At 46.7% G+C, this 17,120-nt stretch overlaps 1 protein-coding gene across 6 annotated transcripts in view; it reads right to left on the reverse strand.

Annotated features, from left to right (window-relative positions):
- SLC12A9 (solute carrier family 12 member 9) overlaps nucleotides 1–17,120 on the reverse strand; it is a 39,348-nt gene that overhangs the window by 14,695 nt on the left and 7,533 nt on the right. The window contains exons 1-5 of one of the 6 annotated variants that reach the window (XM_029580338.1): nucleotides 9,654–9,677; nucleotides 8,178–8,446; nucleotides 1,599–1,733; nucleotides 894–1,025; nucleotides 73–363 (exon numbers count right to left, since the gene is read on the reverse strand). In XM_029580338.1, the coding sequence (XP_029436198.1) occupies nucleotides 73–363; nucleotides 894–1,025; nucleotides 1,599–1,733; nucleotides 8,178–8,397 (778 nt within the window). In that variant the 5' untranslated portion in view covers nucleotides 8,398–8,446; nucleotides 9,654–9,677. Of the gene's footprint in view, nucleotides 1–72; nucleotides 364–893; nucleotides 1,026–1,598; nucleotides 1,734–8,177; nucleotides 8,447–9,088; nucleotides 9,267–9,296; nucleotides 9,582–9,653; nucleotides 9,678–17,120 lie in introns of those variants that run through there. The other 5 variants (XM_029580334.1, XM_029580335.1, XM_029580337.1 and 2 more) reach the window with 5 other exon arrangements.

Consider the following 17,120-nt stretch of genomic DNA (forward strand, 5'->3'; position numbering starts at 1 on the left):
CAGGGAAGTGACGCACGCAAAGCAGTGTCAGAGGACTAACAGCCTGGTCCAGGGATTAGAACCCCCCCTCACCATGGAGGTTCTCATGCAGTGTAGATATGTTGAAGCCGGTGTAGCTGGCATTGAAGGTGCGATTCCCGCCATGGACGATGTGGACAAGATGCGGCCCCACGGCGAAAAAGCTAATGAAGATGGTGACCAGGACAACGTTGACAAGCAGAAAGATGAAGAAGGAGGCCTTGGAGTAGATCTCTGCCCCCACCATACAGACCAGCAGGCAGAGGAAGAGGATGACCGAGCCGTAAAGGAAATTCCAGAAGTAGCCCTGGGGGAGGGCACGCAGCTCCAGGGACCCTGCACCATCTGCAACATCAAAAGGGGAAGCATCACTGGATAATACCTTTAAACTTTGCTCATCTCGTCTGCTCAAGTGACTTATCCCTCCTCTTATACACTTGAGAATAGGAAGCTAAACTCGGAATATACTCATCCTAAAACTACTATCAAATCTAGTGTAGTAGTTATCCAACAATTCACTTAAATCACTGCACATCATGAATGAGCATGGAAGATAGGACTCTTAACAATAATCAGATGAGCCACAGGCTAGGAATCAGACAGGTCTCCCATGTACAGAAGATAGATTCTAGCTACCAGAGGGCCACTTCCAGGAGAGGAAAGGTGTTTAGCATTATGACCATATGGTGTCTGCCCTCACAGCCTCCCCTCTTTTCATCACAACCACAAACTATGTAATCTGTTTACATACCACATACACCGGTGCTAATCACACTAGGCTGAACACTTGCTCTCTCCATCTCCTTCACTAACACAAAATCATCCACTCCACCTGGCACTCACTGATGTCTCTCCCCATGAGGATCGGTACTCACCCATCCCAAACACATCCAAAATGGCCTCCACCAGACCTAGCACGTAGACACCGCAGGCGCAGACGTTGGCAAGGTAGAACATCAGGCCGATGCTGCCTCCGAACTCTGGTCCAAGGGTGCGGCTGATCATGACTGGCAGACACAGTAAGATCAAGGAAAGACGGGAACATGAATGTTTCGACAGGAGAGGAAAGGGAGGGGTGGAGGTTGGAGTAACCTGCATGTAGGAGTCACGGTTATACCCCAGCAGGAGTGGTACGGCGGTGTCAGGCTTCCAAAAAAAGAGTGGGGAAACCTACACAGAGCGGCCATGGTTAGAAGCTTAAAAGCCAACAGAATGGGTTTCTGAATGTTTTAGACATCTTCACTAACTTTGGTAGTCGACTGGATTACAAAGCTTGGCGGTGAAACACGAGAGGGAGCCTGGGTGTTGGATTAAGCATAGAACTTTTGAGAACCAAAGAGAAAGATGCCAATGTCTGAGACAGATACAGTGGTAGGAAGAGGTTTGAGAGTTTGGATAAAAGAAATGGTGGGGGGACGGGAAGATGGGGTTGGTTTAAGTAAGGGAATTTATCTGCTCAATTACCCCAGACTTCTCTAATTCATTACCAGAGGACAACAGGGTAGACTGGGTGGGACAATTCCTTATGTTTACTTTACATCAAGAATTTCAGAACATAGTGGGCTGGGCTGAAAGGATACAGTAAGCCCCACCTCCTTGAACAGCACCATTGGTGGAGATGGCACAGACGGAGAGGACCGTCAAACAAATGATGACGTAGGCGACAACCAGCATGAGCAAGGACTGCAGGAAACCGGCATGGCCAACCACAAACCCTGAAAAACAAAAGCCACAAAACTCCTCAGCATGAGCAAGGATAACAGGAACCAACTGACAATAGCCCTTCTTCAAGGGTGCATCATGGACTGCCCTGATCCCTGCCTCACTTCTCGTTTTAGGTCTCTTGCACAGGGTAAAACTTTTCTTATACATCCTTTCACATGACATCAGAAATTTCAATAGTCAAGGAATCAATGAGGCCCACCCATGATGAAGCGCAGGAATCAAATGGCAGTTGGCTCAGAGCTGAAAGTGGCTGAGCTGAGGCCTAAGCAATACAAGTCCCATGTTTGCTCTGAAAAACTCCTCTCTTGATGACATGCATGCGTAATCAGGCAAAAGAGCATCTACTGAGAGAGCCAGAATACCGCTTGCTCGAGACCTATCAGTGTCTTCTAGCTACCCAAAGTATGTACAGACAAGCCAAGCTGAATGGGATATTCTCTATCTGAAAGCTGCCCTCTCATCTTGGGGGGTCTCCAAACCTAGACTAGCCTGTAAAGCGAAGAGAGGTGCCATAAGAAAGCAGGTCATGATAACTGAACAAAATGCCAGAAACAATGGATGATGCAAAATTCGAGAAGGGGAAGGGCAACTCTTCAACAACTGCCAACAACTTTCTCCTCCATAGGGCATGCTTCAGCTATTTTGTGGTTTGAACTATGTAGGCCTCCTGCAGGCCCAGGTGGTTCAAACTACAAAGCAGCTGGAGCATGCTTTGTGGAGGAGAAAGGTGTTGACAGTCCCTATCCTCCTCCATCTCTTCCCCCGAAAGCATGTAGGGAAGACAGCAGCTAGACACATATCTCGACCCTACGGTAATTAAAGCAGACAGAAGTCTAAGAAGATAGATGGGAGAATTAGAATGTATTGCAGTGAATGATGGCATAGACTTAATTGGCATCTCAGAGACATGGTGGAAGGAGGATAACCAATGGGACAGTGCTATACCGGGGTACAAATTATATCGCAATGACAGAGGAGCATCTGGGAGGCAGGGTGGTGCTTTATGTCCAGGATGGCATAGAGTCCAACAGGATAAATATCCTGCATGAGACTAAATGTACAAAAATCTTTATGGGTAGAAATCCCTTGTGTGTCGGGGAAGACTATAGTAATAGGAGTATACTACTGACCACCTGGTCAAGATGGTGAGACAGACAGTGAAATGTTAAGAGAAACTAGGGAAGCTAACCAAATTGGTAATGTGGTAATAATGGGAGACTTCAATTACCCCAATATAGACTGGGTAAATGTATCATCGGGACACGCTAGAGAGATAAAGTTCCTGGATTGAATAAATGACAGTTTTATGGAGCAACTGGTTCAGGAACCAACGAGAGGGAGCAATTTTAGATCTAATTCTCAGTGGAGCGCAGGATTTGGTGAGAGGGGTATTGGTGGTGGGGTCCACCACAGGTCCAGGAATGCCCACTACAGAGGGCCACGGAGGCCATGAACTGAACGACTTAAAATATCAGGGGTGTGTCATCATGGGTTTTGTTTCAGTTAGAGTGCACAAATTTGATGTGTGTGCATTTTTTATGAAACAAAATGAAAAAATAAAATACAAATTTTAAAATGAATAATCTGCGAGAAATTTCTTCTAAAACAGAACTAAAATCTGTTGCATGTAGCAAACTTAACATCTGCACATTTCACTACTAATTACCAGTACACGAAAGAGAGATGCTTGTATTTCCCAGCCTAGGACAGCAGAAATATCATCCTATAGTCGACAATTAGAACCCAGAAAATCATTCTGGAATCTCCAAAGTCCGACAATCCTGTACCGCAGGATTAATAGCAGTTAATCCCTGCCATGAAGAAGAAAATCCAGAGGGGCTCTAATCTGTTACAGCAAGGAAACATAATATATAATTTAAAAGAAAAAGGGCAAACCAAATTTCTGTGCATTAACCCAGCAAATGGTTTACTCTGCATGCCACCAGGCCTGGATTTCTCAGCACGCACACCATGCCTGTGCCTGGGGTGGCAGGCTAGCTGGAGAATTACCACCTCCCAGCTGTTGCTTAATTACGTTGTCTGTCATAAACAGACTGTAAATCGTACGGAGCAGGGGCAGACTCTTATACCCTGGAGCTATCAATGAAAAGGCAGGTGTCAAATCTATCTAAATAAATATGTATTTGTACAATGCTGTGCACATCTGGCAGGGCTGCAGAAATAAGATGCATGGGCTCTCTGCTTCCTGCTCCAGCCCCTCCCAAGCAGGTCCAGGAGGGGAGGGGGGGGGGTAAGGTTGGAGGAGAGGAGCAAAGAAAGGTTGCTCTGCTATCTAATCTAGCCCCCGCCCTCCTGCGGGAGGGGATGAAAGAGCCCACAATGCCTAGAGGCCACAAAAACCTGAAGCTCACCCTGCAGAGAACACCAGCCTTCTACTCTCCCCCCCCGCCCCCCCCCCCCACAACAGGCACCCTCCTGTCCTGAGCAGAGAGGCACAAGGCTGGTGCAAGAGTATCTGGCGCCCTAACCAAACCTTTCGTCAATCCACCCGCCCCCCCATCAATGTAGCTTCTGGCGGCAGCTCCAGCTCAGCGCTCCCTCCTACCAGTGGCAGGAGCACAAGGCACGCTCTTCTTTGGCAGTATTCATTCTGGCACAGTGCCCCTCTAGGCCCCTTGCTGGCAGGATTTTGCTGCCCCCTCCCCCCTCCCAAAAGAAATTCTGCCACTCTAGGCAATCACCTAGTTTGCCTAATGGAAGCACCAGCCCTGGCGAGGTGGGAGGAAGGAGCAATAGCACCAACAGTGCTTAGAGGATGCAAAAACTTTAAAAAGAGTCAGCGATACCAGCTGCAGATTCTCCCCGCTTTGATCCTGAAATGTTTTACAACCATCCAACCAGAAAATGCTACCATCCAAAAACGGAAAAATCTTTTTACTGGGGGGGGGGGGGGGGGCCGAATGCGTATACAGGAAGGGAACCCCGTTTTCTGCACATACATCATATTTTGTGCATGTTGAGCGTGCTTTTCTGCATGCATTTATGGGGTGGCGCAATTTTTTGCATATTTGCATACCATTAGTTTACTGCATCGGGTGTTTACTCACACACTAAAAAAAAAAAATGTAAGAAAATGTATGCTAAGCTTCGACATGCATTTTTTGTTCACATCTTATTACATCGGGCCCTCCGTGTTATGTTTAAGAGTCTCTTCCCATTTGTGGTGTCTGCTCTATCATGGCTCTTCTTTTGCTTTTTTATGATACTGCAGTAGGCTATCTTGTGCTTAGATATGTGATTATTCCCCTAGTTGGAAACTGAAATCTAGTTTGTGTGCATTGTTGTTGCAGAAGACGGATTTTTGCTCCGCACACAAAACCAGGTAGGAGCACAAGAGTTGTATGCAGGAAAACACCACGAGTTAGGAGCGCAGATTGAATGCTAAAGAGTTATGTGCTCAAAAGCACACATTTTGCACACATGAAACGCAGAGAACAGGACCCTCGCACCATGAACTGCAGGTTCGACTGTCTAGCACTAGCTCCAGAAACTTTTCTTCATCTCTGACCAGGAGTTACATTTCCAGTGTTAAGACTACATGGAGGGTGGGGAGGGATGGTAATAGCTAATGCATTGATTAAGTTGGGATTTGCATGTACAAGCGCTGCTCTGTGCGAATATTTTCACTCATGGTTGTGCACACGTTTTTCTTCTGCGCACAACTGCATGCTGACGCGCTAGGCAAATTTCTTTTCGTCTATAGGGCCTCGGCGGTTTGGTCGCATGACCAAAACTAGATATCAGAGAGATGAATGCCCCCACTATGATACTCCCCAGTCTCACCTGTCAGATCATAGTCAAACGACCCAAGCAAATACCAGAACCCCCACAAAGAAACAAGGAGGAGGAGGAGGAGGAGGAGAGCCTTCAAAGGGAGCAGGGTTCCTGGGCTAAAGAGCTGACCTGTCTGGGAGGGCAGTGCATGGCTGCTGAAAGTGACTGATATTTATCTGTTGGGCTGCTCTTTTGGATGGTTTGTGGCTGCGTGGTGCACTAGTCATTCGTGTCGTGCATCACTATTTTTTACTTTGGTTTCCTGCCATCAGTGCCAATAAAGAACTTTTAGTCTGAACTGCAGCTTTGGAGTCCCTGTGGTGATTTCTATGCTTTTGATGGGCAGGAAAGTCCCCAGCAAGGAGCAACCCTGAGGACCTTGAAGACAGACATTTTTTTTTTCAGTTCCTCCCTCCACCCCCCCCCCCATGAGAGAACCTCAGGAAGTAACAGGGCCTGCTCTAGGCCTAGAGCCCTTCGCCCCCAACCAGATCAGGGCAGGGGCTGCACTTTCATAACTATAAAGGTAAATAAAAAAAAAAAAAAAAAAAGATTATCGAGCCCTTTGGGCACCCCTATAACAATACAATACTAAAAACCCAAAGAAATGCCTCTAGGCATTTATGGCCAAAAACAGCACATGGCCCCAACAGAGCACTAAATGAAATGCTCAAATTATAGTAAAATTATTTAACCTAACTCTGCTTTCTGGCTGATTAATTGCACCAACAGATAAAACAGGAGGATATCACCTATCCAAACAGCGACAAAGCGGGACCCCCACAGTGAACCCCACAGGAGATCAGATCTGTGTATCCTGGATCACCCCCACCCCCACATACCGCAGAAACCCAGGACTAAACCGCGAGGGTCGCCAGGAAGCCCCGCGTCCACAGCAATTTTAGTAAAAAAAAACTCCTGTGGCGTCCTCGACAAAAGGAGCGCCAACTTTCCTAAGCAACGGCAAACGGCACAGGGGTTTCTGCGAGCAAGCACCATCCACGGGTTTACCTTCCAGACGTCATCACAAGCGCGCAAAGCACAGTCCCTCGGGGAGGAGACCTGCGTTTCCACTCTGGATTCCTTTCTGCCACTCGGGCCTCGCCCTCAGAACTACTGCTGTGGTTTACTATCGGGCCGATACAGAAAGAAGGGCGGGAGAGCCGGCGAGCGCGCGATTCAGTATCGGCCCGCATGCAAATGAGGGCTCGCGGTAAAAGGAGGCGCTAGGGACACTAGCGCCTCCTTTTTGACAAGAGCGGCGGCTGTCAGCGGGTTTGACAGCCAACGCTCAATTTTACCGGCGTCTGTTCTCCAGCCCGCTGACAGCCTCGGGTTTGGAAAACGGACGCCGGCAAAATTGAGCGTCCATCTTCCAACCCACGGGCCGCGGACAGATTTTTAATTTTTGATTTTTTTTTTTTTTTAATTTTGGGGCCTCCGACAATATCGCCATGATATTAAGTCGGAGGGTGCACAGAAAAGCAGTTTTTTCTGCTTTTCTGTGCACTTTCCCGGTGCTGGCAGAAATTAGCGCCTACCTTTGGGCAGGCGTTAATTTCTGAAAGTAAAATGTGCGGCTTGGCTGCATTTTAATTTCTGTATCGCGCGGGAATAACTAATAGGTCCATCAACATGCATTTGCATGTTGCGGGCGCTATTTGTTTTTTTGGGGGTTGGCCTTTGCTACTGTCCTTTCTGTAATTTTATTACCAATAAATAATTTTTCTCTTTTCACTTTTTAACCACTTTACGCATCGCTTTAGCAGCAAACGTAGAAATCATCAGGCCAATGAAGTTTCCCGAATCTGAGAGAAATAGGAAGAACGCGTGTGTCTGTGTATGCGAGTATCCATCCGTCCTTCCTTCTATCAGCAACCCGCTCTGCCCACCTCCCAAGCCATGTGACATCCCATCACAAAGGGGCCAGTCATTCCAGCACATCTCATTCCCCTCCCAGCTGAAGCGGCCCCGGTTATTTCCAGCACAAAGCACTGCTCCAATAACCAGAGCCATGTGAAATCAGGCGATGCAGCTAGTAAGCACACAGGTGGGTGGGGAAAACAGGAACCAGAGACTGGGGGTGGGGAGGTTAGAGGGGATATGATGCAGAAAGAGAGAGAAATCCCTCCCAGCCTCAATTCCTTACCAGAGCAGCAGGATAAAACTGGTGGCCAAACCAGTTTCAAGGGTAGCCACTAGTCACCGGACTTCATGCGCTGCCTCTGAAGCTTGGCAGACATGCAAGGCTACTTGCATGTCTGCTTCTATGAGTCAAGTCTGCTTCTATGAGTCAGTGACCAAATAGCCACCATATTTCTGTCACACTGATACAAGCTTGGCAGTCATGTACTTATCTACAAATGAACGCTGGTGGCCAAATCAAAACGTATGGTAGCAATTGGCCAACAGCCTTCTCTGACACAGACTCCGATGTCTGACAGTCATATGGGTACTTACTGATGAAAGATGGTAGCCAAATATGTTTTCAGATTAGCTATTGGCTTCTGGGCCTCTATATTTCTGTCACTCTGTCTCTGAAACTCAGTGGCCAAGTGGCTACCAGATGAAAAATCATCTCTTTCTTAGCCACTTGCCAACTATCCATACAGTTTCCCCAGCCAGGGGCCAGCACTTACCGATCCTCATGAACACCACAATGCTGAACATGGACAGGACTGTGGGAACCACCACGCCAAAGAACGTAGAAAGCTTCTTTCCCTGTTCCACGCAAGGTTGTGGCAGTGACACGACACGGACCCCTGCCACCCCCTGGCTGTCCATGGCGTCCTCGCCTGGCACATCCCCGATTACACTGAAGAGGCGGTAATTCAGCAGCGGGGAGCTCTCACTGGACATGGCAGGGGGTGGGGAGGAAAGGAAAGCAGGAGAGGTGGCCAGGATTGCTCTAGGAAAAAAAAAAAAAGAGAGACACATTGAGCAACATCAGGACCCACTACCACTTCTAACCTGGATGCCTTCCTGACCTCAATACCTGCTTGACCTGGAGCTCTCCTGGCTGCTCTGTTTTCTGTTACATAGCCACATATATTGCAGTGAGACAACAGACTACCAAGCTCAAGATGTGTTTTAGCATTCGTTTTGTATGTTTAATACTGACACTACGTTACTTTCATTTTTGTTTTAATTGTACATGAATTTGAGCCCTCAGGTTTTGCAACAAATGTATTTAAAACAATAGCCAATATCTAATGGCATAAACCCCCTCCAGCCTAACTCATAAGGTAAGGAAATAAAGCCATTAGTTAAAAAGGGCAACTGCACACACAAATACACTACATCAGAACATAAGAAATACACATGCTGGGTCAGAACCAAGAACCATCGAGCCCAGTATCCTATCTCCAACAGTGGCCAGCCCGGGTTGCAAGCACCCATCAGATCCCAAAAAGCAGAAGTAGACACATAAGCCAGGTACGGTGTGAAGCCATTTTCACAGCTGTCGGCGCACTTCTTGCACACTCGCTGTGCGCTATGCAGTTGTATAAACTCCTGGGTGTACGCTGCGCGTGATAATAAAGTCATATACCGCACGACAGACCGAAGGAAGCCTGCTAGCTCCGGATACCGGAGGGGGGAAGTGGGCCCGGGAGCAGGCTGACGACTAATGCAGAGAGCAGCGCACGCGAGGGCCCTGCCTGCGTGTGAAGAGGGCGGAAGCCTTCCTCCCTCCTCTAAACCGGCCCCTTCCGTGATGCACGGCGACCGGAGGAGGAGGGGGGGGAGGCAGGCCTTACCCTCCCTCCCCACCGGCGGCTAGGGCCAGGGCTTCAGACTCACGCAGGCTCAGGCCCTGCTCCCGGCGCAGGGGTCGGTGGCGGAGGCAGGGCCCGGCAGCCGCTCCTCCATGGGAAGCCCTGGGCCCGGCTGAGGAAGACGCTGCCGGCACAGAGGGAGGTCACGCGACCCGTCCTGCTCACGTGAGCCCGGCAGGCGCCGCCTCCTCCCCCCTCGCCGGCGGCCCGGGCCGCTGCTGGCAGGCCAGAGCCCAACCCACCGCCCGGCAGCAGTGGGCGGGGAGAGGGGGCCGAGACACTGGCACTGCGGAGGGGAGGGGGCGCAGGACCCAGAGAGAGCAGCGGTACAGGAATTACCGAGGAGAGAGGCAGAAGGAGCAAAGCAAGGGCGCTAAAACGAGCGGGGGGGGGGGCAATACCCAGATACAAGGAGTGAAGGGATAAAGCAGGGCAACGAGGGGGAGGGGCCAATAACCGGAGGTAGAAGGGCTAGGATAGGAAAAGCTGGGACAATAGCCAGATATGGAAACTTAAGGGGAAAAAGGAGCAGACGGGGGCATGCAGAGGTAGCAATGAGAGATAAAGTAGGTAGGGAACGTGTGGAAATGGAGGGTCAATAAGAGAGGCCCAAAGTAAGGGAAGCACTAACGAACAATAGAATAGTGCAGTACCCTGAAGCCAGAAGATTACAAGATCCGGCTTTACGAGGAGGAGGTTTTCCCAAACAAACTTGATTGACTGATTTGATGAAATAAGTGGTAGATCAGGGGCATGCAATAGATATGGCCTTTCAGTTTGACACTCTTCCGCACTGGAGCAGGTTAACCAGACTGAGATTTTGAAAAATAAATAAATAAATAGATTGGTTGAGAAGTTGGTTGTGCAACAGGATTCAAAGAGTGGTGATCAATGACTTCTACTCTGGTAAAGGGAAAGTGACTACTAGTGCTAGCCAGTCCTCTTCAATGTCTTTAAGAAGTGATACTTGGGAAGGGAATGCTTATCTGTGGCAGATTATATGAAAATCTGCAACAGAATACCGTACACCTTATGGTGGAAGAAAAAGAAAGGGGATGTGACAGATATCTCAAAAAAATATATAAATAATGCACAAGTATACATTTTTTCAGTGAAGAAAGGCTCCAAGGGGGTAGAGCTAGGAATAACATTAGAAAATATTTCGTTAGAAAGAGAGCAATGGATCCATGCAACAGTCTCCCAGGATAGGCACTAGAGGCAAAAACTAACGAGTTCAAGAAAGCCTGGATTACGCACAGGGGATCTCTGGTGGCAGAGAGTGCAGAAGAACTAGCAGTCATCAAAAAGGAAAGAAACCTGGGGCTCAACACCTTGGATGACCTCTAGGTGGCCAACAGTGTGAGAAAGCAGTTGGGAAAGCTATTAAGAAGAACATAATATTATTTCTCTACGAGGTGATTCCTACCTTGAGAACTGTGTTCAGTTCTGGAAACCACATCAACAAGGAGAGCCACCAAAATGATGAACGAATCGCATTATAGGCCACGCACAGTGAGACCAAGGGAGCTAAGGATAGACTGTCTAGAAGAAGGGAAAAGAGAGAAATGATACAAATATCTAGCAGGGTTCAATACAGTACTAAAAGGATGTATTTCTACAGAATGCGAAGCTCGAGGCTGGTCATTGACTGTGTATTTTATTGTACTGTATGTTTTCTTGTGTATTTTGATTGCAATCCACATGGCGGACTATAAATCTGTGAAATAAATAAATAAAGCATATGACTCTGAAGGGGAGGTGGGGTGGGGATGCAAAAGGAAGATGAGTAAATCCTTTTTCACTGAGAGGGTGGAAGATGCTTGCAACAGACTTCCAGGGGAAGTTATAGGAGCCTAAACAGTGGCAGGATTCAAACATGCATGGGACAGACACAAAGGGGCCTTGGTGGCAGAGGGAGGGAGAAGGCCAAATAAGACCTGTGACAATGGAGAAAGGCGGGTGCAAATGGTTCTGTTTCAATGTACAACTGAGGAGAGGGGCAGAAGAGGGGGAAAAAAAGGGGAGACAATAAAAGTTCTGCACAGCTGGTCTGCTGTTCCAGTGCCGAGCTACAGTGGTGCTAAATGCACCTCAATCCTGCCCTAAAGCATGCTCTTCTGTTCCAATACTGAGGCCTTTCCCCTCCTCTGCCGATGCAACCTCACTTTCTGCGGCTGGCAAGAGTCACTCATTAAAAGGCCAATATTAAAAAAAAAAAACTGATCTCTTAGCTCCTAAATGAGGTTCCTAAATTAAGCTGAATTTAGAAGCCCAAGTTTTCAGCTGAAAATTCACAAATTTAGCTTCCTAATTTTAGGACTACATTCACTTGAAAGTTAGGTGCCTAGTTCTAAAAATCAATGAGGGCCATATTCAATTAAGCCAGATAAATTAAGATTTGGGCACTAATCTGGTTAAATTCTAGCAGCTACTAAGTTAGGGGAGTTCTAAGGGCATAACCGTGAGGAGTGGGGAAAGCCAGCTAAGTTATCCTGCTAACTCAAATATTCTATATTTATTTTTCTGCGTTTTACATTCAGGTAGTGCAGGTAGTTTCCTATCCCCCTTAATCTACATTTGTACCTGAGGCAATAGTCTGACTTGCCCAAAGTCACAAGAAGCAGCAGTGGGATTTGAACCCTACCATCGCTGCTTTGCAGCCCCACTGTTCTAACCATTAGGCTTCTGTCCCATCTGCATATAGTTAGCTGGCCGTTATTAAGATCGCCAGGTATATTGAATAGTGCAGCCGTTGCTGCACTATTCAATATACCTCCAAAGTTAGCTGGATACGTTTATCCGGCTAACTTTGCTGTCTGGACAATGCCTGAATATGGACCTCATTAATAAGCTCCAAACTCTGTTTCATCGCCCTCCCTCCCACTCACTTTTTAGGAGCCTAGTGAAACTAGGAGCTTAAATTTAGGAACTCAGCCCTAGTAAATATTCAGAAAGGCCAATTTAGGAGCCTAACCCCTTTGAAAACTGGCCCCTAAGGCTCCAGGTCATCAGGGACAGGCAGAGCTGGGTCCTGGGATTTTCCCTGTTGTGTGTCTATGCTTCTAATTCCTGCTTTTCTTACACTGTTTTCACATTCTGGCTTGGTTAGCTGGGGAAATCACTGCAGGTATATAGAAGGGCTAGCGTACCCGAACGCGCCCGCCCTTAATGGTGCGCCGCCGGGACGGCAGACTCACCATCCTCCGGCACAGCGTCGGTCTTTCCTGGGCGCGTCGGGGGCAGGCCACTCGCAAGCGTGCGCCCCCCCCCTGATGTGCCCACGACGTCATCAAGCCGCGACGTGCTCCGGCAGCGCGTCGCAGCACCGATTATAAGCCTGGCCTCGCCACCTCCCATCGCCCTTTTTCCTGCAGCAGCGAGGCCAGGCGAAACCCCACCCACGCACCCCATCTCAATTGTTTATATGCATATAATATGAATAACAAATGGCAGTTAAAGAGTTTCTAGAGTGATTATTTATATTGAAATATTTATAACGGCTGTTAGTTTTGCCTTTCAATGTTGTTTAGTTCTCTGTTAATTATTACAGTGCACAAATGTACAGAACATATGTCGCAGCTTTAGGCGGGTGCACGAGTCATGGCCGAATTTAGTGGGCCGTATTGTTCGTATTGTGTCTCTGAATTACTGATTGCGATAGCGAATGGAGCACCACCCCGAGCATCGGCGGTCGCGACGTTAAATCCATATTTATCCCTGGAGCAGTTTGCCCTGTGTGAAAAGAGCAGGACACAAAGCTCTACTAATCCATAGCTGAATACTGCACTAGCAAGTCCAGGAGCAGGTTGGCGTGGTGGCTCCATGACGCCCCTGTGCACGGCAATGCAGAGGAGGTGGGTTTGATCCTTGGGTCAGATTTTCTGCTTCCCAGGTTGGCTGGGGACGCTGTGGAGTTGGGGGAAGAAAAGGAGTCTCAGTCATCGCTCAAAACCAGCTTGACAGGATCACAACTACCTAAAGGCCCTCCACTGGCTCCCAGTTCTCCCGTGCAACATTCTTAATCCTAACCCTAGCCTACAAGCCCTGACAAGAAACACATATCTCTACCTCTGTGACTACCTTACCCCTGCATACCTTCCTGCTCCCTCCTGTCACTGTCACAAACCAGCCTGGTGGTCCCTACCCTCGTCAGCTTGAGGAAGAAGACTTCCCAGGGCACAGCACCAACACAATGGGATGCTCTGCCACAGAATATCAGACGAGACCCCAACCCTCTATCCTTCAGAAAGCTACTGAAAGCATGGCTTTTACAATCTGCCTTCCGTTCACCTTGAACTGACCAGTATACCTAAAGGCAACTCTTTTCCAGTTGTGTAACCCCTGCCAAAGCACTTCCTTTCATAATTATTGGCAAGACTGTATGTTTATCTGTCAACATCCTTTCATGTGTCCTGCCAACACCCCCCTCCCTACATCCTACACATAGCTAATTGTTGTCTTTGTGGATCTGATTCCATTGTTCTTTCTATGAAAGCAACTACCCTCACCAATGTACTGAGCTCTCATAAATCACACTCTAATGTTAGTCATTTGTATCTTGCTTTGAACTCTCTCTGCTGTAAAACAGTATAACAAATACATATTTATTTATTTAAGATCATTTATTACCCCCCCCCCCCCTTCTTACATTCAAAATGGGGTACATTAAGAACACACATCAAATAACACTTAGCTAATGAAAGTAACTGTTAAAACCCCAACGTAATATAACATGGGCACACATAGAAATAACCCGCATAAAGTAACAACTAGCTAATAAAAATAACTATTAAGTAATTAAAGCAATATGAATATAATCAAACAGAATAACATGGGTAATAAGAACCTCAGAAAAGACTTACAGGCAAACCAAAAGGGACTAAAGGTACTCCAGAAGGGAGTAGCGTTGGGTATTATAAATTATTGTTTCATGTTGGAAAAGCGTTTTAAGCTCAGATGATTGTTTCGATGAATGGTCGAGTGAGAATCTACCAGTGCACGACAGGAAAGACGCAATGGGATTTGCAAGGCAAGAGAAAACCTGTAAAGAATCTGACCAACAAACCAAGAATATCAATTGGCAAAAGCACAGGTATGGTGGGGAAATACAGAGCTGCTTCCCAAGCCCCGTGCGGATCAAAACCTGACTCAGGAATGGCTAAAGAGAAATGAACTTAAACCTAAAGATGAGAGCTTGATAATCTGCCTATATGAATATATCATCACAAAAACATCATAAAACACACAGACAACCCAACATAAAAGCAATAAAACAAATACAATGTGGCTATATTAACCTAAACACAAAAAGTAAGGCGATGCTAAGTGCTCCGATGAATAAATCTGCTGAAAATAAAAAGCCATCAACTTCTTTCGAAAGGTTTTATAATCAGTAGCATAACAAACTTCTAAAGGGAGAGCATTCCATAATGAGCTTGTTACTGAAAAGGACCTTCTTATAGAAACATAGAAATGACAGCAGAAGAAGACCAATCGGCCCATCCAGTCTGCCCAGCAAGCTTCACACTTCTTTTTTTCTCATACTTATCTGTTTTCTCATACTTCTGCCTGTCTCCTGAAGCTGGGCATATTTTAAAGAAGGTGAATGCCAACAACTGCTTCTTTGTAAAACGTAGACCTTGTCCAGGACAATAAGCCATCAGAAGCTTTGCAAGGTAGTGAGGATCTTCTAATTTAAGGGCTTTATGAATCCAGTAATCAACCTAAAATCAGATCTTTGTGCCACTGGTAGCCAGTGAGGCGCAAAACTGGAGAAATGTGATCTCTAGGAGCACAAGAAGTGATAAACCGAGAGGCAGAATTTTGTACAAGCTGCAGTGCCCTTAGTTGACACTTTAGAAGTGCGTTACAGTAACCAATGATGGACAAAACAGGCCTGAACTACAGTGCAGAAGTCCTCATTAGCGGGCTGATACAGTAAAGTCCGTGGGAGAGCGGGTGAATGCCCGCTCTCCTAGCGCGTGCACAGGCCACTCTCCTGTGCATGCGATTCAGTATTCAAATTAGGGTCAGCGGTAAAAAGAGGTAAAAAGAGGCACTAAGGACACTAGCACGTCCCTAGCGCCTCTTTTTGGATAGGAGCGGTGTCTGTCAGCGAGTTTGACAGCCAACGCTCAATTTTGCCGGCATCGGTTCCCAAACCCGCTGACAGCCACTGGTTCGGAAACCGGACGCCGGCAAAATTGAGCGTCCGGTTTTCAACCCGCGAGCCGCGGGCCGACTTCAATTTTTTTTTAACTTTTTGTAACTTTCAGGACCTCTGACTTAATATCGCCATGATATTAAGTCGGAGGATGCACAGAAAAGTAGTTTTTACTGCTTTTCTGTGCACTTTCCCGGTGCCCGGAGAAATTAGCGCCTACCTTTGGCGCTTGGCTGCACATTTTCCTTTCTGAATCGCGCGGGAATACCTAGTAGGGCCATCAACATGCATTCGCATGTTGCGGGCGCTATTAGGTTTGGGGGGGTTGGACACACGTTTTCAACCCCTTACTGAATAAGGGGTAACGCTAGCGTGTCGAAAACATGTGTCCAATCGTGGGTTAACAGTGCGCTCCAACGGAGCGCACTGTACTGTATCGGCCTGTGGGTAAGATGTTTTTAAGGTGATGGACCAATCTGAACTTAAACAGTAAAAGAGAAAAGCACAAGAACGGCAATGCAGACAGAAGCATGAGTACCAAGCGACTAATCTGTGGACCGTATGGAGAGAGAGAAGATCCATAAGTACCAAATGATGCAATCAGAGACCGAGAAAATGTAGCAGAAAGATACAGAAATAGTCACAGCTATACTGAATGCCAGATGAAAACGAACTTCCAAGCACATCTTGCTAGGTTGCTTATACATATTACACCCTATGATCTTTTGACGGAGGCTCTCTATCGCTCAATGCAGGCATTAAGAAGAGCACCAGTAGTGCATTTGAGAGACAGAGTTCAGAACGTATTCTAGCTTCCAAGCAAGGCTCTTTCCTGTCAAGACATGAAGAAAATTAACCCAGTTTGGAGAGATTTTATCCCCTCCCCCCACTGATTCAACATAGCAATCATCACTGTACATTCAGCACAATGTAAATAATTCCTCTTCTTGCCGTTGAGTTACTTATGCTTTGCTCTTCCTCTTCCCCCAGTTCCCGCGCCCCTGTTTGATTGTAACTTCTGCTTCTCTTCGCTTTATTTATTTATTTATTTAGCATTTTTTTCTATACCGACTTTCCAATAACAGAATTATTGATCAATTCGGTTTACATTCTCAACAATAACAATGACAAGTAAATGTCTTACAATGAACAGGTCGAATTAACTTGGGTTAAGATATATGGGGTTAATAACATAATTAAAAGGTACGGTGCCTAATGTAGTCTAGCTAAACAGGTGGTATTATAATGTTGTTAGATAATTAGACTTTGTTAATTAGGCTTTGTTAATATCTAAGGTTATTGTACCCCCGTTCCATGTAAACCGATATGATTATGATTGTATCATGAATGCCGGTATAGAAAAGCACCAAATAAATAAAATAAAATAAATGATATCCAGTGGCTGGACTTAGGGGCCACATTAGCTGGGTCCCGGAGAGCACCTCGCTGCATAGCCTCTGGCTGAGGATTGTCACTGCCCTGCAGTGACTGGTCCAAGGGGCCTCTATATCAAATTATGATAACACACATTATTCGTAAATAAGCCCCATTGAAATTAATGAAGCCTATGTTCTAATAACATGCATTCTCGCAATTTTATATATAACCTCCTAAATGAGCTGGGAGGGTATCTGTCTATCTAT

Source organism: Rhinatrema bivittatum, chromosome 16, assembly GCF_901001135.1.
Source record: "Rhinatrema bivittatum chromosome 16, aRhiBiv1.1, whole genome shotgun sequence".
Taxonomy (NCBI): Eukaryota; Metazoa; Chordata; class Amphibia; order Gymnophiona; family Rhinatrematidae; genus Rhinatrema; species Rhinatrema bivittatum.